General features: G+C 39.9%; 1 protein-coding gene across 1 annotated transcript in view; it reads left to right on the forward strand.

Annotated features, from left to right (window-relative positions):
* The window catches only part of LOC139709935 (son of sevenless homolog 2-like), a 58,195-nt gene extending 31,582 nt beyond the window's left edge, over positions 1 to 26,613 (forward strand). Inside the window, exons 4-27 of the mRNA XM_071621891.1 lie at positions 3,005 to 3,085; positions 3,526 to 3,747; positions 5,269 to 5,418; positions 7,534 to 7,644; positions 10,092 to 10,184; positions 11,910 to 11,960; positions 12,653 to 12,729; positions 13,370 to 13,544; positions 14,629 to 14,785; positions 15,280 to 15,400; positions 15,958 to 16,041; positions 16,333 to 16,545; positions 17,350 to 17,472; positions 18,146 to 18,305; positions 18,806 to 18,907; positions 19,272 to 19,427; positions 20,350 to 20,439; positions 21,109 to 21,201; positions 21,803 to 21,914; positions 22,449 to 22,621; positions 23,252 to 23,368; positions 23,615 to 23,731; positions 24,351 to 24,480; positions 25,172 to 26,613. Coding sequence (XP_071477992.1) covers positions 3,005 to 3,085; positions 3,526 to 3,747; positions 5,269 to 5,418; positions 7,534 to 7,644; positions 10,092 to 10,184; positions 11,910 to 11,960; positions 12,653 to 12,729; positions 13,370 to 13,544; positions 14,629 to 14,785; positions 15,280 to 15,400; positions 15,958 to 16,041; positions 16,333 to 16,545; positions 17,350 to 17,472; positions 18,146 to 18,305; positions 18,806 to 18,907; positions 19,272 to 19,427; positions 20,350 to 20,439; positions 21,109 to 21,201; positions 21,803 to 21,914; positions 22,449 to 22,621; positions 23,252 to 23,368; positions 23,615 to 23,731; positions 24,351 to 24,480; positions 25,172 to 25,839 — 3,576 coding nt within the window. The 3' untranslated portion in view covers positions 25,840 to 26,613. The remainder of the gene's footprint in view (positions 1 to 3,004; positions 3,086 to 3,525; positions 3,748 to 5,268; positions 5,419 to 7,533; positions 7,645 to 10,091; positions 10,185 to 11,909; positions 11,961 to 12,652; positions 12,730 to 13,369; positions 13,545 to 14,628; positions 14,786 to 15,279; positions 15,401 to 15,957; positions 16,042 to 16,332; positions 16,546 to 17,349; positions 17,473 to 18,145; positions 18,306 to 18,805; positions 18,908 to 19,271; positions 19,428 to 20,349; positions 20,440 to 21,108; positions 21,202 to 21,802; positions 21,915 to 22,448; positions 22,622 to 23,251; positions 23,369 to 23,614; positions 23,732 to 24,350; positions 24,481 to 25,171) is intronic.
* The last annotated feature ends 214 nt before the right edge of the window (positions 26,614 to 26,827 follow it).

The following is a 26,827-nucleotide window of genomic DNA, read 5'->3' on the forward strand; positions in this document are numbered from 1 at the left end:
TACTTTAATTGGGCTGTATGAAAAATTTTACAAATTTTAGCCTTGTTTCTGTGCAGAAAAGAAGGATAATTCTTCAAGGAAATATACAGTACTGGCTGAGGTGGGGATTCATGTTTTGAACATTCCTGAGTGAGATAATGAGAAACCTCTTATGAAACATGAAAGAACATGTAATTTTAACAAGGATTCAACATTTATTTGACGAAAATTGGTTTTCACCCAATGGCTGAGATATCCCAAAAAGTGATGATAATAAAAGGCGACAGGCCACACCTTTTATTAGGATCTCTTTGTTTCACCTTGTTTTTGGATATCTCAGCCATTTCAAAACTGATTTTCATCAAATAAACTTTTGATACCCCTTAGAATTGCATGCTCTTTGACATCTCATAGAGTGGTTTCTGAATATCTCGCAAAATGTTAAAAGCTAAATCCTCACCTCAACCAGAACTGTACACACCCTTTAAACTGACGCAAGTATATTTGTGACTGTGCATCACAAAACAAACAAAAAGTCGCACGCCTTGATTTTATGTGAGGACTCAAGAAAGGTGAAACAGGTCAACCGAGTCAGTTTTGAATTTTCCATATTTTCTGAAAGAGCTATTCTTCTTCTACATTATCCCTAAGTTTGGAATCATAAATTGGATGGGAAAGTGGGTTTTTAGCAGTTTTTCTCCAACCCCTTTTTTGGTAAAGTAGTGTGATCAGGTTTTTCTTAGAGACCCCTTTTAATTTCTTGAAAATCCTTTGCACATTCTTCACTTTAAACTCTAATTTCTTTTGAATGGATAATGCTACTGCTTTGAAAGTTGACATTTATTATGAACAGAATGTGTTAACTAAGCATGCTTAATTTCAGCTAAATCTAATAATTCCTTCATTGTTGTTGCTGCAGTGGTTTACATCAAGTTTTTTTGTCCCATTCATGGCATGGGTAGCACAACTTAGTAAAGATTAGGCACTTGAATAGACCATCACAGCCTCTTTTCTCAGTTCAAACTCTTCCAGAGTGTGTGCTTTCTTTCCAATATTTAGATAGGTTAGGAGAATTCATTTAAATTGAGTTATACATCATTTTAAAGCTTAGAGTCTGCTCTTTCAGAATCTGCCCTTAACTAAAAATCCATTCCTGGTGACTTTTTGTGTGTTTTGTGGTACAGGGTCACATATTATATATAATTCTATCTCAGGAAGGTGCAAGCAATTAATATGACTGTGTTTGACCTTATCAGGGTGATATGAATGTGCATGAATTTATCTTGACAGTGTATGTTCGTTCTTCACACCATGACCAAAAATGGTGATGCTACAAATAGCATACATGTATTTGAAGTGCAAGTAAGCCAAAACCATGCCCCATTTATACTCCACTTGCTGTGTGTCACTTCTGACATTTGCAGTCCTAAAATCTGACAGCTAAAATTGGCTAATGATGAGCATGTCATAACTAGTTAAATTAACAGAAAAAAGTAAAAAAAAAATAAATAAAATGAAATAAAAAAGAGCAAAAAAAGTTTTCAGTAGACACATGTGCAGATGTCATGCCAAATGCCATTTTAGGACCCTGTTTACAGTGCGGGGCTGGGCCGAGCCGCAGCCGAGCCCAGCCTCAATTGCGAGGCCGAGCCCCGCAATTTTGTCCGTTTACACTGCCGGGCTCGGCCGTGGTTTTGATTCAAACCTTTCAATATTTTGTCGTAGTGGTGCTTTGCTTGTAATCAAACGCAATTTGGTATTGTCTGGTTTTCAGACCCTTTGCCAACTGAATTCCGTGGCGACCAAGTCGCTGTTCGGGCAAAGGCCTTTGCCGAAAGGAAAAAATCCTTTGCAGTACAAAACCACCTTAAACTATACTAGTTTTCTACGTTGAGGGGGTTAATATTCTGAATAGCGAAATAGTACAGGCAGAGGGTTTGGAAGCCAGACTAAAATTGGCCGCGCATGTGGCCCAGTTTGCGTTTACACTGAGAAAAGGCCGGGCTCAGCTGCGGCTTGGCCGCGGCCGAGACCACCTCCAGAGCGTGGCCAAATGCGAGGCCAATTTTGGCCTTGCATTTGGCCTTTTGCGCGTTTACACTGAAATGAAGGTGGGAGCCTCGCACTGTAAACAGGGTCATAGTTCTTATGAAACGCATGTTTTTGTAAACAAAGCTACTGGCTGATGGTGGGCACATGACCTATTATTCAGTTCTAGAAAAGGACCTCATTTCTTTCATCATATCATGGAAATGAGACAAAACAATATTTAGTTTGCATCGTAAGACTTAAGTCGTTCTACTATCCTGGTTAGTGCCTCGTGTCTACAATGTAGATGTCCCCCTTTCCATCAACTAGTCATAACAGTTTGATTTATCTTCTGTCCATTGTAGAACAAAGCAAGTTCTAGTTGCAATTTTAGTTGGTGATCTTGACTATCTATCAAATCACCTAATGTTTATGATGTATTTGATTGCAAACCAGCTGGAGAGGTGTAAAAGGTAGTGACACCTTCCCCTCAACTAATTTAGGTGTGTGTTTGTGACCACTGTCGCTATTATTTGGTGAAAACATGAAAGTATAGAATTCTATGACTTTCTTTCCATATATCCAATTTTGATAGGACCTCTCCCATTCTAGTCATTATACAGTCAAATCTGTCAATAGCAGCCACCCGAGGGAAACGAAAAAAGTGGCCAGTATAGACAGGTGGCCACTAAGATGGGCTTGACCGTAGTTCTTTTCATAAAAGTCTTGTGGAACATGTGGAGTTGCCTCCCATTACCCAACTGCTGTGTCTTCCTTTGATTATTAGCCTTTAATCCCAAACGAAATCATTATTTATTGACTGCCGTCTGTAGAAAAAAAAGAGGAGATTGTAGATATCATGTGCAATTCCACTAGCCATGTTTAGGGTTTGCCTGGACTCATCAGAGGTTAAAAAAAAGCAGTTGCAAAATTGTATGTACCATCTTGTTTTACATACCAATGCCTTGACTTTGTGTTTCCTACATGCCAATGACAGCTGGCAGGCAACTACGTGAAGAATATCTGCCACACCAACATCAGCCTCCAGGACATTAAAGTTGCAATGTGTGCCGACAAGGTGAGTTCAGCCCTGAATATTGATTTTTAAAGACAAAACCCTCTTTGTACACTGCAACTTAAAAAAGATTTTAAAAAATAGATTATAGCTATGAAATGCACTCTTCATAGCCAATTATTTCAATACATGAAGGATGTGTGATACAAATGGATAGCTTGTTACTGTTTTCATCATTTTTCTTTATGATATTTCAAGTTTTGAAAGTTTGCCAACATCCTTTTAGGGAGATATTGATGGTTATACTGCCCAATACGGGTGATCAGAATATTACCAAAGATGTTCACTTGGCAATAGCAGTGGAGGCTCTGTTCATCTGTATGTATCTGCACTGTGTGTAGTAATGCATTACAGGAGTTTGAAGATAAGTTCTAACAGTGGGATCATCCCGAAGATGCAAAGTCTTGACAAAGAATTATTCCCCCCCCCCCCCCCACCCGCAGGTGCTGATGGAGATGTTCTACCAAGACGAGGATGATGCTGCGGCGATGTCGTCTCTGAGTGTGGAGGACGAGCTGCAAGACAGCCGCACGGGGACGCTGACCTACGACGAGGTGGTGAAAGATCTCATCATGGAGGAGACACAGTATCTGCGAGACCTCAACCTCATCATCAAGGTCTTCAGGAACTTCTTCGTCGACGCACCTCAGTACTTCATGCAGGAGGTACTGTTGCCTTTTCAGCTTTTCAAGATGCTGTACAATAAAAAGATAGACCAGAGAGAGAGAGAGGGAGTGTTCTTTGCTTTCTTAGAACTGACTCCCATGATTGATGTCTTAAAGGGATAGTATAGTTTTGGTTGAGACCTAATTTCAGGTTTCTAACATTTTTTGATGAGATAATGAGAGACTTCTTATGAAATATGAAAGACCATGCAATTCTATGTGGAATTCAACGTTTATTTGATGAAAATTGGTTTTGAAATGGCTGAGATATCCAAAAGGAGCGATTCTGATAAAGTGTGGGACCCACACTTTATTACGATCGCTTTGTTTTACTTTGTTTTGGGATGTTTCAGTCATTCCAAACCCGATTTTCATCAAATAAATTTTGAATTCCTCTTAAAATGGTATGCTCTGTACTACGTCATAAGTGTCTTCTTGGTATCTCACAAAAAGTTAAAAACTCAATTCTCATATCCACCAATACTGTACCATCCCTTTAAGATACCGACTTGTATAAAAAAACAACAACAAACAAAGTGTCACAATCTGTTTGCATCATGGCACTTGTCAGAGTATTGAATTGGACTAAGATGGATGTGTAGATTGAATTAATTGGTCTTCCATTTATATCGCTTTGAATTTGATGGAATGAGCGATTTTATTTTGCAGAAGTTTTTTTTTTTTTCTTTGAATGTGTTTTTGAATGTTGTATGTGATCAGTAAAGTATGTAGATAAAGAAAATTAAAGGGAAGATAAACCCCAAGAACAATGTGGATTGAGTAAAAGCAGCAACATTAGTAGAACACATCAGTGAAAGTTTGAAGAAAATCGGACAATCGATGCAAAAGTTATGAATTTTTAAAGTTTTGGTGTTGGAACCGCTGGATGAGGAGACTACTAGAGGTTATGACGTATGAGTGGACAACAATACCAAGAAAATATAAAGAAAATACTACAAAAATCCATTTTTCATGAAAATTACAAATTCCATCAACTTGATATTGACATATGTTAAGGGTAGCAATTATTCCCCCTGCTTTCTGAAAGCGGTTGGTCTACTGCTCTTTCATAATTCTAGAAAAGTGAATTTTTGTTGAATTTCCTTTATATTTTCTTTGAATCGTTGTCCACTCATACATCATTTCCTCTATTAGTCTCTTCATCCAGCGGTTCCATCACCAAAACTTTCAAAAGTCATAACTTTTGCATCGATTGTCCGATTTTCCTCGAACTTTCACTGATGTGTTCTACTAATGTTGCTGCTTTCACTCAATCCGCATTGCTCTTTGGGTTTACCTTCCCTTTAATTACTGATTTAAAGAGGGCATGGCTCTCCGTTGATATTGGTTTTGTAAGAAAAGTTAATCCTTTGATCACACTTTATCAATGTGTGGGTGAAAGTGCATTTGAAGTATATAAATAATGTATGGATTCCGGGATGAGTCGAGATCATCTTGTCAAGGTTGCTTTACTCTCAATCCATCTGTATTTCCTTTCATCCCTTCCACTCTTCTCGCCAGGATGTGAACGCCATCTTTGGCAACATCCTGGACGTCCACCAGCTGACTGTCTCCTTCCTGGGTCTCCTGGAGGACGCCATGGAGATGATGGACGACAGCGACAGCAACTCCTTCGTCGGCATCGGCGAATGCTTTGAGGAGATGGCTGAGGTGAGTGTGCATCGTGGGGTGAGAGAGAAATGCTTCTGTGACCATACTTAGTTACTGCATTATGCCATGAATTTAGCAAGTCTAATTCTTCACGAATCGGGAACTCCTGACAGTTTCGCGAATGTTTAACTTTGCAATTGTGGAATACAGAAATGATTGCAGAAATTTACGTGAGTATGTCGCATTCATGTCGGGATGAGAGTAGATTTTTTTCGCACATTGTTAAAATAAATTCACAAAAAACACCAGACTTGTGCAATTTGTGAAAATAAAAACCTCACGAAATATATGGTGGATACAGTACTTAGTACACTACACAACACCCTGTTGTGCCCCCTTTCTATTTCTCAATAGTTATCTGTGTCTCTCTTTGTAATTATTATATATCTATCTATATATATATATATATATATCATAAACCTGAAATAATTCTTCAGTGTTTAGGTACAATTTACAAATCAAAAACATTTATTGTAGTTTTGCCATAAAATCAACTACCAGTATTACTTTTAAAAGTTACGGCAGAGCTACTTATGTGTGATATAATCGGTGTTGCATAAATTTATCATTATTCTTTTTGGTTCATCGAACATATACTGGTATATTTCTGGAGTGTATACGTGTATATGTATTTGATAGCATAGACACACATGTGCTTGTGTTAGTAATATAATTGAGTGATGTAAAATAGGTATTTCATAACACTCTAATGATCTCCCATGTGTGTCATAATCATATTTGTTATGTTATGTGAGCACCCAAGTGGAGATTTTTTTTTTCCTATGAGGTCCCCTATTGATCATCATTCCTTTTAGTACTTTAAAATATTTCCTGGTATATTACGTGATTTTGACTGAGATTGGCTTATTCAGAAATTTCTCCATATGTTTGTGTATGTGTGTGGTGGCTGGACATGTACATATATATAATATAGTGTAGTATATTTCAGTAAAAAATTATTACATGGATTTGTTTACACAAAGGAAAATCTTTACGACTTTGGCATTGTTGAAAATAGTCGATGTCCTTTGTGTAGGCAAATGGTAGAAACATAACATTTATTCTGGGATTGTGTGTACACTGTATGTTAAACCTTTGTGGCAGAAAGTGATAGATAGGTTTGAGTTAATAGATCTTGGAAATATAGAGGTGAAAGACATCCATATTGGGGTTATGTGAAGGGATCTTAACATAAAATGTAATACAATAATTTTTATTTTGAAATATGTGTATTTTTTATCCAGGTGGGACGGTGAAATTCCTACTCCTGAGGAAATTTATAACAAGATAATAGGATATCGGGATGAAGAAAAAGAAATTGCTTTAAAAAGAAAAAAGTTGGGATTACATTTGTTAAAATAGGAAAATATTTTTGAAACAAGGGCCAAAGCATTTTTTTGGGGACATATTTATTACTGCTGTAGACATGATGATGTGTTAGTGAGCCTTATGCATTGGGATAATGGTTGCTTGTGCTTGCCTTTTGCTTGGATCCGTTTGCATGAGGGTACGCAGTTACTTGCGAGCGAAAACAACTACTGGTATTACATTTAGAAGATAGCATAACCTACTTCTGTGTGATATAATCTGTGTTGCGTAAATTGATCATTATTCCTATTGGTACATTAAAAGATATACTGGTATATTACATGATTTTGACTAAGATTGATTTAGTCAGGAAGTCGTTCATGTTTGTGTGTTTGTGTGTATGTGGTAGTGTGTACATGCACATGTGCATTAGGCATGCATGTGTGATTGATGCAAAATAGGTATTACATGAGCTTCCGTGTGTTTCATAATCCTATTATGTTATATGAGCTCCCATATGGAGATTTTTTTGTGTCCTATGAGCTCCCCAACGGAAACATTATGAGCTCCTGTCTGGAGACTTTTTATTCACCAGACATCAAAATAATTATGATATTTGATCTGCTCTTACAATTGATTGATTTGGTATTAGTATCGCCTGGGGCAAATTATTGTACAATGGGGCCCTATTTATTCACATTTTTTGCCATAAACAACAGTAATAGCAACAGGACTTCTTCTCCTTTTCTTCAATGAGATTGTAACAATAGCACTAACTTCCACTTGTCTTTTACCCCTCCTGGACAGGCTGAAGAGTTTGGGGTGTACAGCCGGTACGCTGAGCAGATCCTGAGCGATGAGTGCAGGGGCACCATACGCAGACTAGTGGCTCAGCCAGAGGTGTCCGAGTACCTCCAGGTGAGGCATGCGATATGTACACAGGGTCGCGAGTAGATAACTTGTTGTCCCCGCCGAACGAGTTCGAGCAGGGGACTATGAAACGGGCTCCGTACGTGTGTGTGTCCGTGTGTCCGTCGTAGCGTCCGTCCGTCCGTCCGTCCGTCCGTGTGTGCGTCCGTGTGTGATCAAAATCTTCAATTTGCTTCTTCTCTGTCATTTATGAGCCAATTTTGATTCTGTTTGCTTTATATGATAGCACTACATGGGAGCTTTGAAACTTCTACACAGAATTTCAGTTGTGACCTTTGACCTTGACCTTTGACCTATATTTTACATTTTGCTACAAAATGCTACTCCTTTGCCATTTCTAGCCCGATTTCGATTCTGTTTGTTTTATGTGATGGCACTAGGTGAGGGCCTCAAAACTTCTACACAGAGTTTTGACCTTTGACTTCTTTGACCTTTGACCTTGATTTTTTACCTATAGCGTACATTTTGCTACAAAATGCTACTCCTTCGCCATTTCTAACCCGATTTCGATTCTGTTTGCTTCATGTGATGGCACTAGGTCAGGGCTTCAAAACTTCTACACAGAATTTTGACCTTTGACTTCTTTGACCTTTGACCTTGATTTTTGACCTATATTGTACTTTGGTTACAAAATGCTACTCCTTCGCCATTTCTAACCCGATTTCGATTCCGTTTGCTTTATGTGATGGCACTAGGTGAGGGCTTCAAAATTTCTACACAGAATTTTGACCTTTGACTTCTTTGACCTTTGACCTTGATTTTTACCTATATTGTACATTGGCTACAAAATGCTACTCCTTTGCCATTTCTAACCCGATTTTGATTCTGTTTGCTTCATGTGATGGCACTAGGTGAGGGCTTCAACTCTTCTACACAGAATTTTGACTTTTGACTTCTTTGACCTTTGACCTTGATTGTTGACCTGTATTGCACATTTTGCTACAAAATGCCATTTCCGGCGGGGACATATATTACGCACCGCGTAATTTCTACTTTTCCTTGTTTAAGTGTACAGACATTCGGTGCATTGTGTCCCCCATATAGGCAAAATTTCCTATGTGGAGATGTGGGCCTTTGCCATGTGGTGATGATAAGGTAACAGAATGGACATATCAAAATTGTATACATTTGCACTTCTGTGGTACCACATGGGGACTATTCACACTTGCAATTACGCTGAGAAATTGAAGTTTCTTAGCTATTCCAAGTGTTCACTCTTCTTCACACATTCTCTCACAACAGAGGGAACTATTGGATGTCCTGTGACCATAAGCTCACAAGATTTCACACTACTAAATTTCAGTTTACAACGCAAGAGTGGATTATTCTTGAGAAATGGCAAGATGTGAACTTAGTCTCCAGTCCAGGGATTCTAGTCGCAAGCTTTTCATTGGTGTTTGTTTCCATGTCAGAAAAAAGAAAATGTGAAGAAAACTTTGTGTGAAGTTTGATACCCTGAACTATTTCACTGTGAGTTGAACTGGACTGTGTGTCTTCAGTTTGTGTTGCTTTCAATTGACTACAAACAAACTTCCCCCATACCCAGTTCCTCCGCCCCCTCCCATATCATCCTGCTAGTCGTCTCATCCAATATCCCTCAGGAACCTATCGTCACAATGCCAGAAGTGGAACGCCAAAGTTCCCTCTCTCAGCGGGGCCAGAGAGGGGGAATTCCGGCACCGCCGTTGTTCCCTTTGTGTCCGTCGAGACTGTCTCTTTTGCAGGGAATGGTCGACGTGAAAAGGAGCCATCCAGAGCCCGTGGACATGCAATAAATGTTATCAATGTGCTATCATTCTGTACATTCGTCATTTTACTCTTTTGACTGGTATTATGTCTCTCCTGGAGGTGATGGGAACTTGCCAGATGATGTCTAGAATTTCTGGCTGGCAATAACCCCCTGCACAATGTGAGTGGGTGGCCATGTGTAGGTGACTGCCTTTGTCAATCCTTGCATTGAATGGCATTAAATTCTTCTTTTCCTACAAGGGGGAGATGTCTAAAAGCCACACAAGGTATTGGCGAGAATATTCATGTGTGATGTGAGACACCTTGATATATAGCCTTCCATCATATTTTTGTTTGTGTGCGTGTGTGGGTGTAATTGGCTATATCTTTTTATGTAGAGTCATGCTATGACACAGTTTTAGTTGTGCTGGTAGAATGAATGGAGCTATGCAGCCACATGAACTTGGTGTGAAACATAAAATGGAAGTGTGCATTCTACTGTCATTTTGGTTAATTGAACAAGACTGATCAGTGTTTTTATGGACAAAAAGTGATCATCCATTGTGTGTGTACATGTTGTGCATTCATCATGATGTACTTAATCCAGTTTATGTGAAAAGCAGCAATATTACACTTTGGTCCATCAAAGAATAATGCAAAGAATAATGCTCAGTGTATCAATCTCTTCTTTTTTCCACAAATTACAGGAACATAATATCCAAGATGCAGTCACATATGTCCTTCCAAAGCTTCTCCTGGAACCAATCTACCACTGTATACACTACTTTGACTCTCTAAAGGTAAAGGTAACCCCAATCGTATCACATGTACTCCTTTGCATGTCAGCACAGGTGGTGAGTGTGATGATGATATTGGTGTTGGTGGTATCGGCATGGTGTTGGTGTTGGTATTAGTTCTCATGGTGTTGGTGTTAGTGTTGGTGTTAGTTGTCATGATGATGTTGATTTCAATGAATGATGCCAGTGATGATTGAGTTCAGTTGAATTTGGATACATTGTACATGGCCAGTGAGGTAGCAATTGAATACTAACAGGCGATCAATCACTTGACCAATGGGTTTAGAGTGCTGCTTCACACCGTACTCACGTTGGCTTTAATGTAATGAGTGAAATCATTCCAGCAGAAATGGCAGAGACTTCCGTCGAGATTAGATCTTAACCTGTTGAGGACGAGTCCTGAGTATACTGGGGTAGATGTCTATGGGAAATGCATGTTGTAGCAAAATCAGTCCGTCCTCAACGGGTTAAATGAGAAAATTGTGGAATTCTAAGTTACCCAAATTCTCACAAATCAGTGTTATAAGTCACAACCACATAATTCAAAATGGCATAGGTGATGATGTCATCACCCCGTAAATGTCCAGTTGAATTGTAGTTTTCTCAAAATTCCCCATGTAGACATAATGTCAACAAGTATGAGATGTATCCTTTGCATCAAAGTATTGTGGCCTTGTAATAGCCTAGGAAGTATGCCCTGGAGTATAAAAGATGTTGTACTATTTGCTGTATCAACCAAGAACAAAAGTTTTTATAGAACAAAGAACAAACAATTGGGTGTGTTGTAAGGTGATAACATTGTAGCTTTGTCCATTTTTGGATGTATGTGTTAAAAACATGTGATGCTTTTAAATGCATGAACCTTCTTATTTGATGTCTGATCGTGATGTAACTTCTATCATTCTGTTCGTCTGACTTAACTCTTATGTAATAAAAATCATGTTGAAAAATGAGCTGGTATTGCATAATCAAGTACTCCCAAAAAGAGGGCTTGGGAAGGAGAGAGAAGTGTCCTGCCATATGGCACATAGGTGGCCATATGGCACAACCAATTCTGCCAGCAGACTCAAACCAGGGACCACACGGTTGAGGATTCATGGTTGTATTCATTGAATCACAACAGCTAATGATGGTGGTGGTGGTGATGATGATGTTTGATGGTAATGGTAATAGTGATGGTAAAGGTGATGGTTGATGACAATGGTGATGGTTGATAGTAATGGTGATGGTTGATGGTAATGGTAATGATGATGGTGATGATAGTTGATGGTAATGGTAATGATGATAGTGATGGTTGTACGTAATGGTGATGATGATGATGATGATGATGATGATGGTGATGGTGAGAATGGTGATGATGATGTAAATTAAAAACACCATAGTTGCATTAATTGATACAGAAAAAGAAAAGGTCAACTCATCTTGCTTGATTGTTGCGAGTTCAGGAAATGAATATGTAATCCTTTTTTTTAAATCTTCACTTATATGGCTATTGCCGTTTTTGCTATTTCATTCAAAAGTATCTTTTTCTGTGGTGTATATTTTACCTGTCATAATGTTGGAAATACATGCAGCACTCTAATATTTGTGAGTGATGTAACTCTATATGTAAGTGTCCTGATGTTGAAGTAATCAACTATTTTAAGTATTCCATGAAATGTACATTTCCACTACGACTTGTCTGACTTAGTTTATGTTCGATTTTTCATTTGTTTTCTGACCTTCCAGTTATTACTAAAGACATCACCAAATGAGGAGGAACGGGATAGGTTCAAACAAGTGAGTTAGTCTACTGATGAAAATTCATTTTCTGTAAGAATTTGTAACATGCATTATATTGAACTGAATGTTTTGCTCAAAAGCATGCCTCTGAGAAGGTGCAAGTCCCTTTTCCCGTGAACTCATAGATGCTGTTGGAACAAGTGTGTGAATTTGTAACTCTTGATTTGTTAATATAATTTCACCATGGAATAGTTCAAGAGACATAATCTGTTGTCAGGTTGACCATCTGTCTATGTTTACCTCATGTCACATTGCAACCACTGCTTAGGACAAGAAGTATTGTTGTGAAATTTGACATAAGAATCTGAGACAATAGCAGAACAAAGGGTTGGGTTCATTAGGGCAAAGGTCATTAGGTGAAGGTTAAAAACCACCATTACATTTCTTGGTAATTCAAGAAGCATCTGTATGTGACCTGTCACCACAAAACTGATAAAGTTGCAAACATAAATAAAGTTGAGAAAACTGTATCGCTTATTTGATTTTCCAAACAATCATAAGTGTGTATTGCTACATCCTGTCCAACTTTAAGAGTTTGCTTATGCTTTGAAATTGTTGTTGTTGTTGTTGTTGTTTTTTGTTACTGACTGAATGCACGTGCATGTGTGTGTTTGTGTGGGTAAGTGTGTTTTATATGGGAAGCCATAACCAATTGGAATACCTTGTGACTTCCATGTTCCTTATCACAGGCTTCTGGGCTTCTGAAGAAAATCCAGGCAGCGCTAGAAAGAGTATGTGCTGGCCACCTTCCTAAGAGGAAAGCAGGGTGAGTGTCACATCAGTGGATAGCTTTTTATATCACAGTGTTTGTGCAATTATGGAGTTCATTTGAGTTATTGAAAGGATTCATCTTTCATCGGGGGGATTTCCCGTACCTGAGGCACTCTGTTAATTTAATTTGTTGTATTAATGGGATTCGGTGCTCATCATTGCTTACTTTTTGTTTCTTTCTTTTTTTATAGTGTCTCCTTAAATACACCTGCTATGTAATGGTGTGATTTACACACACTGTGATAAAAGTGCATGAAATCTGAAGGGATTAGCATCTGTTATTTTTTGAAGTATCTGAAATCGTTCTTGTTGGATATGAGTTGAAATTCATTAGACGTTGGATGGACAGAAAAGCTCCAAAGAAAAGTGTGAAACCAGTATTTTGCTTTAGTGGGAAGAGTAAATCCATGTTAGGAATGTCTTCAGCAAAATTGTTATGCCATTTTTCTGTTGCAGATGGCAAGTTACAATATGCATTTGTTTTTCCTCAATAACACTGATTAGATAGATAAGCCAAACATGGAACATTTATTTCTCTATCATTTTCACCAAATCTGTGGTAAGTTATTTATGAGAAGCAGGAGGCTGACGGCTTGATTTTGTAATATTGTCCATTCACATTCTCCTTGATATAGGGAATCCTCGCTGAGATTTCACCGCCGTCTGGCATCAAGGCAGATGTGCATCAAACGTATGAATGAGATCCAGAAGAACATTGAGGGATGGGAGGGGCGGGACATCAGCCAATTGTGCAATGAGTTCATCATGGGTGGTACTGTGGGCAAGGTTCACACAGGCAAGAACAAGAAGGTAGGTGATGGTCACCCAGCAGCTTTCTCTGTGTGTGTGTGTGTTTTTTTTTTTTTTTTTTTTTTTTTGGGGGGGGGGGGTATACTAATGGTTAGCAGAGTTGCCAATTGTTACTTTTTTTGCAATATTTTGTTTTGTTTTGTTGTTGTTTTTTTGCTAAGAAATACTGCAGGCTCATGGAAAATACAGATTTTCCCAAATTGTGTTACTGCACATGTCTATTGCAGGAAAGGTAAAACTGCTGGTTTGTGGTGGGGTTTTTTTTCCCTCCAAAAGTATGCCTTGAAGAAGATATGAAGACGAAGGTGAAGGCCAAATCAGAGTGATCCAATTCTTGTACTGCCTGATCAAAAAAAAAAAGAAAAAAGGAATGTGATACTTGTGGTTGTTGATTCCAGCTAGTAGTTTTGAGCACATACAAAGGTTGAAAGATTGTCTGTCATACATAATTCAACAAATGTTTTGTACATTTGCATACAGAATTATTTTCAGTGAATTGAAATGAAGCAGCAGTGTCAATGTCAACAAGTCTGTCATAGCAATGTTATTTCAAGCCTAAACAAGATTATGATTGTTAGAGAATCTTTGAATGTAAATCATAGATAGATATTGGAGAAGAAGTTAGCACATGTGGTGATGATCTTCATAATTCAGTGCTTGGGCAGCTTTGCAGTGAGAATTCCTTGTGGAAAATGATTTCAGTGATCAGATATCTCTTTAGTTTCTCATTTCCTAAAAGAAGAACTTCATCTGTGTCAATTGCATGAATGATTTGTGAATCCACACCATTGTATCTTCCCTATTCCAGGCTATTTTGATATATGCATAGGTTTATCAGTAATGAGGATTGTGTATTGTCAATGAAAGACAGTCACAAAATTAAACGTGTTAGACCTTGTACAGAATTTGCACTCCTCCATTCTTTAAAATGATGAGGAACTAGTCGAGCAGCTGTAGGTCATTCACTTCACAGATTTTATACTCCACAACTTACGATGGTATTGTAATTGCAGGAAAGCATATTTTACTATCAAATGTCATATTACATGTTACCAATATCGCTGTTTTTTTTTTTTTCACACAGCCAAACACAGAGAGACACATCTTCCTATTCGACAGCATGATCGTCTGCTGCAAGCTGAACACGAGAAGGTCCGTCTCCAGCTCGTCTCCGGAGTACCGCTTCAAGGAGAGGTACTACCTGAGGAAAGTCAATGTGGTTGACAGACAGGATGCAGAGGGTAAGATCTTGGGTCTTTTTCACCAAGAACTTCTTGAATCTTATGCCCACAAGCATTCAAATGCTATATACCTAGACCAAAATTACCACCCGTTGCATGGAATTGTCAGGAATATACACTGGTGCCGTCAGACAAGGAGACTACTTGGGAAAGAAATGGATGAGAGATACTGTATAAGCTGTTACCATCATTATGGTTTTCATGAATATCGTGAATATCTGTTGGACCGTGATTTTAACAATACAGGAAAATGTCGCCATGCGTTAGGGTAATAGTGCACTAACGATAGTGTCATTGTCAATTCGCGAAAACAAACATCTCGCGAACATGTCTTTGATCTCCTTATTCTCCTCAAATATCTGTACGCATAAATAACAGCTTATACAGTAGAGCAATGATGTAATGTTCCAGTCATCGGATTTTGATTGATATGAGCCTGTCTCTATGACATTCCAGATTATTCATATTTTGGTTTTGCTTTTTATCTCCTGCAGATGTCAAGCACGCGTATGAAATAGTGGTCAAGGACCCCCCACAGACCATCATTTTCTTTGCCAAAAATGCGGAAGACAAGACGAATTGGATGGAGGCACTGACCACACTCCTACATAGAAGGTAATCATCCACTCGGTCCAAACTAATGCTTACAACAATAACACTAGTATACTTTTGCAGTGGTGATGCATATGTCAGATGTAGATATGAATGTGATGATAGAGAATAAAAAAGGGTGAGAGTTTATTTCTATTTAAAATATTGGATCACCTAATAATTGCACTAATTGGCAAGAGCACATGTCTTCAGGACAAAGATACAGATGCCAAAGTAAAACTGGGCACATTTAGGTGTGTAATTGGAGCATTACAGATCACTTCGTGAAAGTAATAAGTTTGATTGTTGATGAAGTCACAAAAACTAAAGGAGGACATAATGCCACTGAGACACATATAAGCCAGAGACACTGCAGGGTTGCTTGGCAGTAGCTTGCCTCTGTCTAGAATCCTTGTAATAAATCTTCAGTGTCCTTGTGACAAACCTACAGAGTCCACTTGACGAACCCTATGAGTTCCTATGACATACTCTAATTAAGAATCTCAGAGGTATACCTTTACAAAGGTGTGACCAGTGATTTGACCATTGTTTTCCACACTTTGATGTCATTCCATCCTCAGCACGTTAGAGCGTATGCTGGACAGCATCCTACAGAAGGAGGAAGAGAACCAACCTCTCCGATTGCCGTCAGCTGAGGACTACTGGTAAGCTGGTGTGGTGTTCAGACTGCCACTTTCTTCTGTCTGAAATATGAAAGTCTGAAACCGCTAAACATATCAAACTGCCCTGAAGAGTAGGAGCTGGGGGCTTCAGTTTGTTGATTTAAGCACATGTTACCCACGCATACCTGTTTTGTTTTCCTTCTTCAACAAAATCAAATTTCACAATTTGTCTTCTTTATATGAAAATGAAACATGCCCAGCATATCATTAAAGCTGTCCAACTAAATTCCGCTCTTAAGTTTTTGTCTGTGTGATGTTTTCTACTTCCCGCAGCTTTGTTGAAGAGGACTCACCCGACAATATAGTGTTTGAGGAAGGGCAGAAGTCGAGTGCCGGTGTACCCCTGATCAAAGGGGGCACATTGCTGAAGCTGATCGAGCGGCTGACCTACCACAAGTACGCTGACCCCTCCTTCGTCCGTACCTTCCTCACCACCTACCGGTCCTTCTGCAAGCCCCAGGACCTTCTCTCTTTGCTCATCAAGAGATATCCTTTTTAAACTGCTGTTACATGGTTTTGCGTGTGATGGGCTCCGACAAGAAAGAATCAATCTGGAACCTGTTAGCATTGTAGAGTTTGTGGGCACAGTCATCTGGACTTGTATTTAAGGCTTAAATTTTCCAGGCACCAAACCCATGATGATAGCTAGAGATCTTCAGTAGTCCCCATCCAATGAATGATATGCAGTGTATATATTTTGATGGCTTACGTAGACGGTGTTATTTACATGATGATGTGCCCAGACTTCTTGTTGACAGAGAGAGTGCACTGGAATGCTGACAACATTATTGCACACATTTTGTTTATTTTTATATTTTTTGATGAAGCTCTTAATGAATGAAGTTTCAGTGCTTCATATGCTAACAGGTAATCATCACAAGCCATGCATTATTGTATACATTGTTCTATCAACCAGTATAAGGAACTGACATGTTGCAATAAATGAGCTATGCAACTTCAAATTTCAGGAATGACCCATTTTGATAGGCTGTTAGATATGCTGTCAGCAGCAGGTAACATTTGCGATGAAGTGGCACATCTGTGGCAATATTGTTTCTTGTAATGTACCATTGTTACCAGATATTATCACTCTACACTTTCCTTAAAAATCATGCCCTCCTCCACTTGATTAGTTGTGAAGAAAAGCATGAAATGTCTTTAAAGCACCTGGTCTTGTCAATATTGACTTTTTGCAATGAAACTATGTACATTACAATAAGTAATCCATCATTGCTACCTTGCAGCATGTCTTTGAAAGAGACTAAGTTCCTTGACCGACCTCCTGTCTACGTTCGAGATCCCAGACCCTCCGCCCACAGAAGAGGACCAAGCTGCCCTGGACAGAGGTGTCAGTGTGGTGCGAGAGGACTTGAAGAGATTCAGGAAGGAGTATGCACAGCCCATTCAACTCAGGTGGGACTTCTGTTACCTTTGCTAGACAGTTTGTGTGTGTGTGAGTGTGTGTGTGTGTGTGTGTGTGGGTGGGTAGGTGGGGGGTGGGGTGGGGAATGTTACCCCCTTTATATCCTCTGCAATATCGCTGCATACCTCACTATAAGGGAGATCAGTCAGCAGTCAATTTGAAACCCAACATCATCACTTGTGTATGATTGTTCTTCAGCATCATTCCATGCACATATTTCTCACCATTTTGTTTCAAACTGTTTTGTTTTGTTTTGTTTTGTTTTTTTTTTTTTTTTGTACACTGACACCTGTCCAGATGTGAATCAAGTCAGGTTGATAGTTCTAAAGTTGGTTGAAGTGATATATTGAAAAGGTCAATCATGTAAGGCTGATAGCATCATACATATGACTAATGAAACAAGAAAAGAAGTGATTAAGACAAATGATTTGTAAATTAAGCATATTCTTTGTTGTTGTTGTTGTTGTTGACATTTTGTTTGTTTGTTTGTTTGTTTGTTTTTTCTTGCTGTACAGATATATGATCATAGTAAAGCTTGACCGCAGTGTACCAAATTAATCAGCATTATCAGTTAAAGTTAAGTGTTATGCAGCGTGCACCATAGCCCTTTAGTTTGCTAAACCATTTGCTCCAATTCCACCATTCCACTGCCGGTGTCTGCAGGGTACTGAATGTGTTCCGGCACTGGGTGGACCAGCACTTTTATGACTTCGACCGGGACGAGCAGCTCCTGATACGACTAGAGAAGTTCATCGACGAGTCTGTGCGGGGGAAAGGGATGAGGAAATGGGTGGAGTCCATCAAGAAGATCATCACAAGGAGGGTAAGACAGCTGTTAGTGGGTCATCACTCTCTCTGATAGGGGTGGACAACCTTGGTCAGGCTGGAGAACAGAAAACTAACATATATTTTATAAAGTTACACAAAAATCTGGTCATCAGCAGAGTATTTTTGTCTTCAAACTGATACTATGTGACATCATCATCACAATGTCTCATATTGCTAAAATATGCTCTGTTACTGGTGTTGCAAAGTAGCAGTTGTCACCCAAGCCAAGAAAGATGACAAACAAAAGTTGTGATTTCAAACCAAGTGCATATAATTTCTGCCATTGTGTGTATCCAATAAAATGTTTAATTTGCTGAATACTTCTAGTATGTTTTTTTTCTTTGCTTGTTTGAGCTTCCTGTTTTCACTATGTTGTTGCACACCCCCAAGGTGGCCCGACAAAGTGGTGTATACTCTAAACCCCATGCTGCTATTACTGATTAAACATGTGGTAGTACATATATGATCTGTGTTCTCTTTGTATTCTGTCTCCAGTGGGAATCTGAGGAGCAGAGGCACATTCTAACCTTTGAGAAGGACCCTCCGCCCGTGGAACACCACATAGCCAAGACTCCCACCGAGTTTGACCTCATGACGGTGAGCAGAATGTTTGTATGTATGTTTGAATGTCAGGGGGATCACCAGCTTGAAGTTTATGTAAGAGATACGAGCAAGAACGATTGGATGATATGATATAAATGGATTCAAATTTGTGAATACAGGCTAATTGAGTATCAAGTAAAGGCTATGCCTGAAAGGGTTAAAATAAAGCCAGGGAAGAGTACACTATAGAACAAAGAGAAGGTGTTAAGGAATGATCAATATTGGCTGAAAGCTGTGCTTGTCATAAGGTAAAGTTACAATGGGCATCCAGTATAACAGTGAGGATATGTCTGTTATTGGATATGATGTTATTTGAATTTGTCATAATGACCATTGCATTTTATCTCTCTCTGTCCAGCTCCATCCCATTGAGATAGCCAGACAGCTGACCCTGCTGGAGTCTGACCTGTACAGAGCAGTCAAACCCTCTGAACTCGTGGGCAGTGTGTGGACGAAGAAGGACAAGAATATCACGTCACCAAATCTCCTGAAGATGATTCATCATTCCAACATGGTGATTATCATCTCTTGTCACATAAAATGATCTGTCTCACTGTCTCCAGAGATCGTAACCCCTTCCAGTAATGTTGTATGTGATTATTTTGGGTCTATGGCAATTACCCCATGGGTAATTACCCCATGGGTCATTACCCCTTCCCCTTCCCCTTCCCCTTCCCCTAATCCTAATCCTGAACCTAATCCTAACCCTAACCCAAACTCTAACCCTAAACCTAAGCCTAACCCTAATCTTTACTCTAACCTTATCACTAACCAGTATTTAGCCAGGGGGTAATTGCCCTCAGGGGGTAATTGCCCTGATACGGATTATTTTATATGCCATATATGTTGTGAGTCTAATTTTTCTTGAATTGGGCAATTCCCTGACTGGTTAAATTTGCAATCTTAGAGTTCACTTGTGAATGGAGGAATGTATGCATACTTGTGGCATTTATGTCAGGATCGAGTTGGTATTTTCAGTTCCATGACATTTGCTCCTGCTACAATTGCTCCCATGAAATCTGCATGCTAAGCCAAACATAAATCCTACCCACAAACATAACTCTAGCCATAATCCTAATCCTCACATCAAATGAAACCTATAACCCTATCACAACCTTGAACCTAAGCCAAAGTTCTTGAAGAAAATAAGACCGGAACAATTGTCGCAGGAGCAAATGTGTTACCGATATTTTTACATGTTGTTAAATTCTTGAATAGCACCCGACCCACAAAAACAAATCCCCAGATATGGCATACACAGTGTACCCTTTCAAGATTCTCCCATTGCCTTAAGATGCTCAATTTTTTTGTCCTCTATCATCTCGAAAATTGTTGTAGTCATTGCAGCCATCCAATATGAGTGAACATCTGCAGAAGTCAATTGTGATGTCTCACTAGGGTTTTTGCTACTCCCCCTGTCTTGTCTGTTACCACAGTTCATCTTGTGGCTGGAGAAGTGCATAGTGGAGACATCGAATCTGGAGGAGAGGATATCAGTGGTCTCAAGGATCATTGAAATCATGATGGTAAGGCAGAGATATGAATCGTCCCTTTTTTACAGTATTATTGTACCTTTTTTGCCAGAAATACTTAAGGTTTCATGGAAAGTACTCTTTCTCCCTAACTGTATTACTACACATGTCTATGGCAGGAAAGGTGAAAATACTGCTTTTCCACCAAAAATATGTTTTTTCAGCCCTCGGAATACTGCAATGATCCTTACAGGGTTGCTATCATTGGTAAGGAGAGCCCCGCCCATTTTGCTTTGCCCCAAAGAGATAGCCAGTTTGTCTCTAGAAAATGAGACATCTGTGGGCACCATGATCTGTTATCAACATACCTTTTTATTGGATGCTACATATATGGTCCTACAGACATTGTTCATTGTGGCTTGGAGATTGCGTAAACCCTGTTTCCTAGGATGAACTCTGATTTTGTTATTACTTTCTTGGGGATGAGTGCACATTTCAAATGCTGAGACTGTTCAGTATTCGGCAAAAATGCATGGAGCCTGACAATTTGTTTTTTGTTTGTTTGTTTTTGGTGCCTTTGTTTGGTCAATATTTGCATTGTGTGTTATGGATGCTGCCGCTAGAGGTTATAAACATTAAGTTGAAATTCTTGTACAAATCTGATGCACTGAAGCTTGTAGCTGGATTTGTCAAGTCTTTTGTGTGTGAATTTTGTCTCAACAGGTTTTTCAAGAGTACAATAACTTCAATGGAGTTCTGGAAATAGTAAGTGCAATCAACTCATCAGCCATCCACAGACTGGAGCACACTTTCAGGGTGAGATTCTGATTCATTCCCTTCTGTGTACGTTTTGTGTTTGCAGAATTGCTGTGTGAGAGTATGTCAGAATATTTACACCTTTACAGTGGAAGATAGATTTCAAGTTTCCTGTGGATTTCCAAACACAAGTACAGTGTAATGAATGAATGTATCTATACATTGTGTTTGCACAGCACACCTGTGAAAAGTTTCTCAAAATGTCTATGTGTAAAATAGCTTTGCTTGTATGTGCTGTCAGTAAAACATCTAGAAATCAAAAAATCTAGAAATCAGAAAAAACCAACACTCTGGCCCAAATTCATGATGGTGGTATAATTAAAACCATGGTTTATGAAAACTTCAGCGTAAATACAATTGACAGATTGCATATGCCAACATACGTCCAGTAGCAAATGCACATTGACACACGCATGTCAAAGGTATGCCAATTTCATGTTTATTTTAGACCATGGTCAAATTTGTACCATGGTTTAACTTAAAACCACCTTCGTGAATTCGGGCCTTTGGGATTAGATAACACATGTAAACTGAAGCAAGGTTGTGATGCTGTGGGTGAAATAGCACCCTCAATTTGATGCTGGCTGCTCTTGTCTTGCAGGATTTGAGGAAGAAGCAGGCACTGGAGGAGGCTAAGGAGCTTGGGACAGACCACTACAAGAAGTACCAAGAGAAGCTTCGCTCCATCAACCCACCCTGTGTGCCTTTCCTGGGTAAGGTTTCCCCAACAAATTGAATGGCTAACTATCTACATAACTTCTCATTGTTCAGTTTCCAAACATTGGATTATGATGATAATTCATTTCTATCATGCATTGTCCATCTACTACATTATCTAAAGGTAGTGTGGAAAACAGAAAATGCCAAAATCATTCTTAAAAGTGACTTTTCCACAAATAATGTTTAAAGACAGGTCGTTGATGTTTCAAGAGACTCTGTTTTCCTTTCAGTGACTGGCAGTGAGTTCATTGAACATTTAGCAATTCTAAATTTGAAAAGGTGTGTTTTTATACCGTTGTGAGAGAAATGTTTGTGGTATCTTTATTGAAGTATTACTTTCTAAGCATTTTTCCTACATGGTTCACTCTGCCAGCAACTGTATTGAAGTTTTCCTGTTTAGGACTTGAAAGCAGTCCTTCATTCTGCTTGGTACAGAGATTGCGAAGTTCCCCCCAGAGGGAAGCAACCACACACGCAGCCTTCCATTCATATGTACATCACTCCCTCTCACCTTCCCCCACCCACAGGAATGTATCTGACGAACATTCTCTTCATCGAGCAAGGCAACCCGGACTTCCTGGCCAACTGCTCCGAGGGGCTGATCAACTTCAGCAAGAGGCGGAGAGTGGCGGAGATCACAGGAGAGATCCAGCAGTACCAGCACCAGCCGTACTGTCTGTCGCAAGAACAAGACATACGGGTGAGAGGACAACTTGTCCCTTTTTGTTTTAATTGCTGCTGTTATTGTGTTGATAGTTGTAGTAGTGTATGTGGCAAAATCTTTAATACAGGCAAATCCCATTTAACCAAAGTCATCGGGACTGGCAGTATTCTTTCATTACATCGAAATTTTGTTATAACTGAACAACAGTAAAGTATGTAAAGAGATATGAGTGATAGTTTTGGGACCTGAATTTTTACTTCCTTGTGACAGGAATTTCGTTGTGATTGTGTGTCATGGACTTTTCTCTTCTTCTTTGTATTAGTTGTGTGATAAAACTGTGTATTCTCTTTTTGTTGTAATGGAATAAATTGGTGAGATCACTGCATGCTGTATATATGTGCATATCAACATATATATAACTGTGTCTATTTTAATGCAATTACATGATTCGCTATGGAATAATGTGAGCAGTTGACTGCTTTCCTGTAGTTTGCTGCAAGTTTCTCTGTACTCTCAGAGGCCTGATTTGAATGTTCTCAATGCACCGAAACTCTGCTAGTATGCAATGCTGAGTTCACATAGTAGCTGCATTGGGCCACAATGGGGCAAGAGATGTTGTCATCAAACAAGGTTTTCAACATTCATCTTTGTTTCTCATCTGGACAGAAATTCTTTGAGGAGCTCAATCCCCTCGCGGAGATGACAGAGAAGGAATTCCAGGACTACCTCTACAAGACGTCGCTGGAGATTGAGCCCAGAAACTGCAAGCAGCTGCCCAAATATGTAAGTTGCAGCTGCTGGACAAGATTGTGACACAGAGGCATGTTTGGCCACCAAGGTAGCGCAATGTGCACTTAACAAGACAACATTTTTAAAAGTCTTGAGCAACATTCTGTGCAAAGATAAAGCTTATAATTTCTAATAAGTGGTCTGTCCGAAATAATGATATGGCTTTGAACACGTATGTGATTATTATTATCTTTTATGACAGAGCCTCCACTTTTCAATTTTTCTTCTTTCCTCCTCCAGCCCAAAAAGTATGAGTACTCCTTGAAGTCTCCAGGCATCAAGCCATCAAGCAGTAGACACATGTCGCTGGTCGGTACGTCGCGCCTGACCAGTGACCTACGATCTCCAAGCTTCCAGGTGGGTGGTAGTGACTCACCCCTTGTAGCTGGCAAGCTCCCTGTGGAATGTGCCTAGGCTCTCTTTCCCTCAAACTGCTAGTGACTAACAAAACAGGAGAAAATCATGTAGTATTTTGTACTTGTCCCCCTTTGACGTTGCTGATCATTTGTGGTTGATGATTAGGCATGATCATGGTTCAGAGAGGAGAATCTGGCTGCAGTCTGATGTTCCTGTTAGGTCTGTGTGTGCCCTTACTAAATGCAGTCGGTCAGTTGATTTTGGGACTTTGATATTCCAGTAAATCAATCATGTGGGACTGAATGAGTTTTTTTGTTGTTGTTTTTTTTTAAACTGCGTCATTAAACATAATGGGGAAGGATATGGAAATTTAGAGAGTGATAAAAAACAACAACGAAAATACAGGTGCGTTCTGATCAGTGCATTTACCAAGACAAAGTAAATATGCAAGGTGCTACATACCCACTCGTTCACTTGCCTATGGTGACTAGAACTGGCTGTTGGGCAAGTAATATGAAAGAGGGCCTGTCTGTTCCATGTATGGGGCCTGTGCTCATTTGGGCAAGTTAGAGAGATATTTCTTGCAATGCCCTGATGTTGTGCTCCTTTGCCTCCACAGAGGATGCATGACGAAGAAGCCACCTCACCCAAGGCAACGTGTGCCACGCCTCCTTCCCCAAGGACACCAACCATCACGTCCACTCAGTCTATCTTTGACAGCAGTGTCTTTTCCAGTGTTGATTTAGGAAGTGAGTATTCACCTCCAAGAATAACCGTCTGTACACACACACACACATTGTCTGTACACACTGTACATTCTGCTTTACTTTGCCTTCATTTCCAGGGTAATTTAGGTTGTAATGGAACAGGAATTAGGACTCCAGTGTACTTCAGAAAAGCAGTCACATTAGATGGGTATATTTCACCAATGTTGCAGTATGCATTATGCAGGAACACCATTTCAACCTTGCAACTTGAATACGCAGTTCAATATTTTGAATTATGTTTACTACATTATATCTCTCGTCAGAAAAAAAAAAGATCACAGTTGTTTCCAATTTGGATGATAATGTATCATCGTCATTTTGCAAGTTTGAGATAAACCCTGTACCGTGCATTGATCATGCAGTGTATTTTCAGCAGGCCATGGGTTTTGATATTCACATTTGATGTCAAAATTTGGTTACAAAGTTTGGAGGAACTGAAAAAGTAGAAATTTTCGCATAAGTAACTTTTTGCGCTCCATTGGGCAAGAGGAGTTTCGCTTGTTTTTATTTTGCATAATCAAGATATGCACCACTGGAGTGTATAGCAAGCAAAAATAATTGCATTCTTTTATTTTTGCGCGAGTTTGTGGTTGCGTGAAATGCACAAATATTTCAACGTCGCAAAGATTTTATCTTTTACAGTACTTATTGTCACTCTTGTTTTTGTCTGAAGGCAACTCAAGTACACCGTCCTTCACACAAGAGGAGCCTGCAGAGCCACCCCCTCCTCCCCGACCGCCTCGCTCTCGTCTCAGCTCTACACCAAATCCTCATGAGCCACCTAGTCTCCCCCCAAAGAACACCGGTCCCCCCATACCCCCTCGGAACTCTCAAAACTTGAATGGGGGTATCCCTTTGGTTCCCCCGAGGACTTACCGCAATCCGAACTCACTAGGGCGCAACTCATCACTCCAGCGCAAAGCGTCGGGCTCGCTGCCGGGCCCGCTGACGGGCGTGTCTTCCGTTGCAGCGCCTTCCATCCCACGGAGGGAACCTCCACCCCCCATACCACCATCCAGTGACAATCCCTGGGTGCCCCGCACCCCTCAGCACCTTCAGCACAACCACGCCTTCTTGTTGAGTCAGACGGGACATGTGCCCTCCTTCCCCGCCAACAATGCAGACCACCATCACCTCCACCACCACCACCACCAGCAACAACAACACCAGCACCAGCAACACCAGCACCACCCCCAGATGGGCTTCACACAGACTCTCATGCCCCCGCCGAGGCGGCGCATTAAGGAGAAACGCGAGGAGCCGGTCCGACCCCCCAGGACTCCTCCCAGAGACATGCAGCTGTCACCAGAGGAGCTGAAGTTCTTTGAAAGCTCGTACTGAGGATTCCCCTTTCCTTTTTTGCTACAGTCTGAAAGACTCGCGAACAAGTGCTTATGATTCCTGCATGTGGCAGGGGCCGGTCGCTGATTGTCTGGAGTGAGGGCAAGAATGAGTGCAGCAACAGTACTTGGAGTCCATCCAGGGTCCTCTTGTCTCCACAGAGACTCTTATCAAGCCTGTGTGAGGCAAAGGAGTGGTGAAGGATAGATGAGATGGGTCATTCTACTCTCTCGTGGGAGAAATCTACTTACTTTGAGTGGTCATCAGCAGTGTCCAACAACTATGCATTTGATACTGCAAAGCATGAACCAAAAAAAAAAAAGAAAGAAAGAAAGAAAGAAAAAGCGTCATTTCACATCATGTCAACTTGTGTCTCATTATCACTCTTAGCAGTAGACACATTACAAGAGTTATTACAGACCCAAAAGCAGGTGTCAGTGGGGAAGTACTTTTCAGACAGACATACAAAGCATAACATTGGAAATGTCTTGACTTCATTTGCTTTGCTGTATTGCAGACTCTCATCATTAATGCCGTTTGCGCTTTGGTCATCATCTTCTTCTCTTTCCTTTATCTATTTCATTATGACGTCTATTACAAACCACAGAGGCATTCTCGATTGTAATGCCTGTCCCATTGGTGGTCATTGCGAGTAGTAATCACATGTACTTCATCCCAGCACTTACATATCTTGCATAGCTGAATATATCAGGTGTTCTTTACTTCAATAATGAATCTATTTTCTCCTTTCCTGTTCAGTGTGCCAGTACTGTGGGAATAAAAGATACAGTCCCCCCCCCCCCTCCCACCCCATAGAAAAACAGATTCTATTCCCTGATGGAAGAACACTTGACTTTGGCCATGTTGGTTATGCTCGAGTTCAATGCTCACCTAACACAATGCTCTTTACTCAAAGTTGCAATAGTATTAAGTCCAAGGAGATTTGATACATTGATATTTGATAGTAAGTGGTTCAAGTCCCAGTATA

The sequence above is a fragment of the Diadema antillarum genome, unplaced genomic scaffold (assembly GCF_040938485.1).
Source record: "Diadema antillarum isolate AM-2024a unplaced genomic scaffold, OU_Dant_1.0 seq00001481_RagTag, whole genome shotgun sequence".
In the NCBI taxonomy this organism is placed as follows: domain Eukaryota; kingdom Metazoa; phylum Echinodermata; class Echinoidea; order Diadematoida; family Diadematidae; genus Diadema; species Diadema antillarum.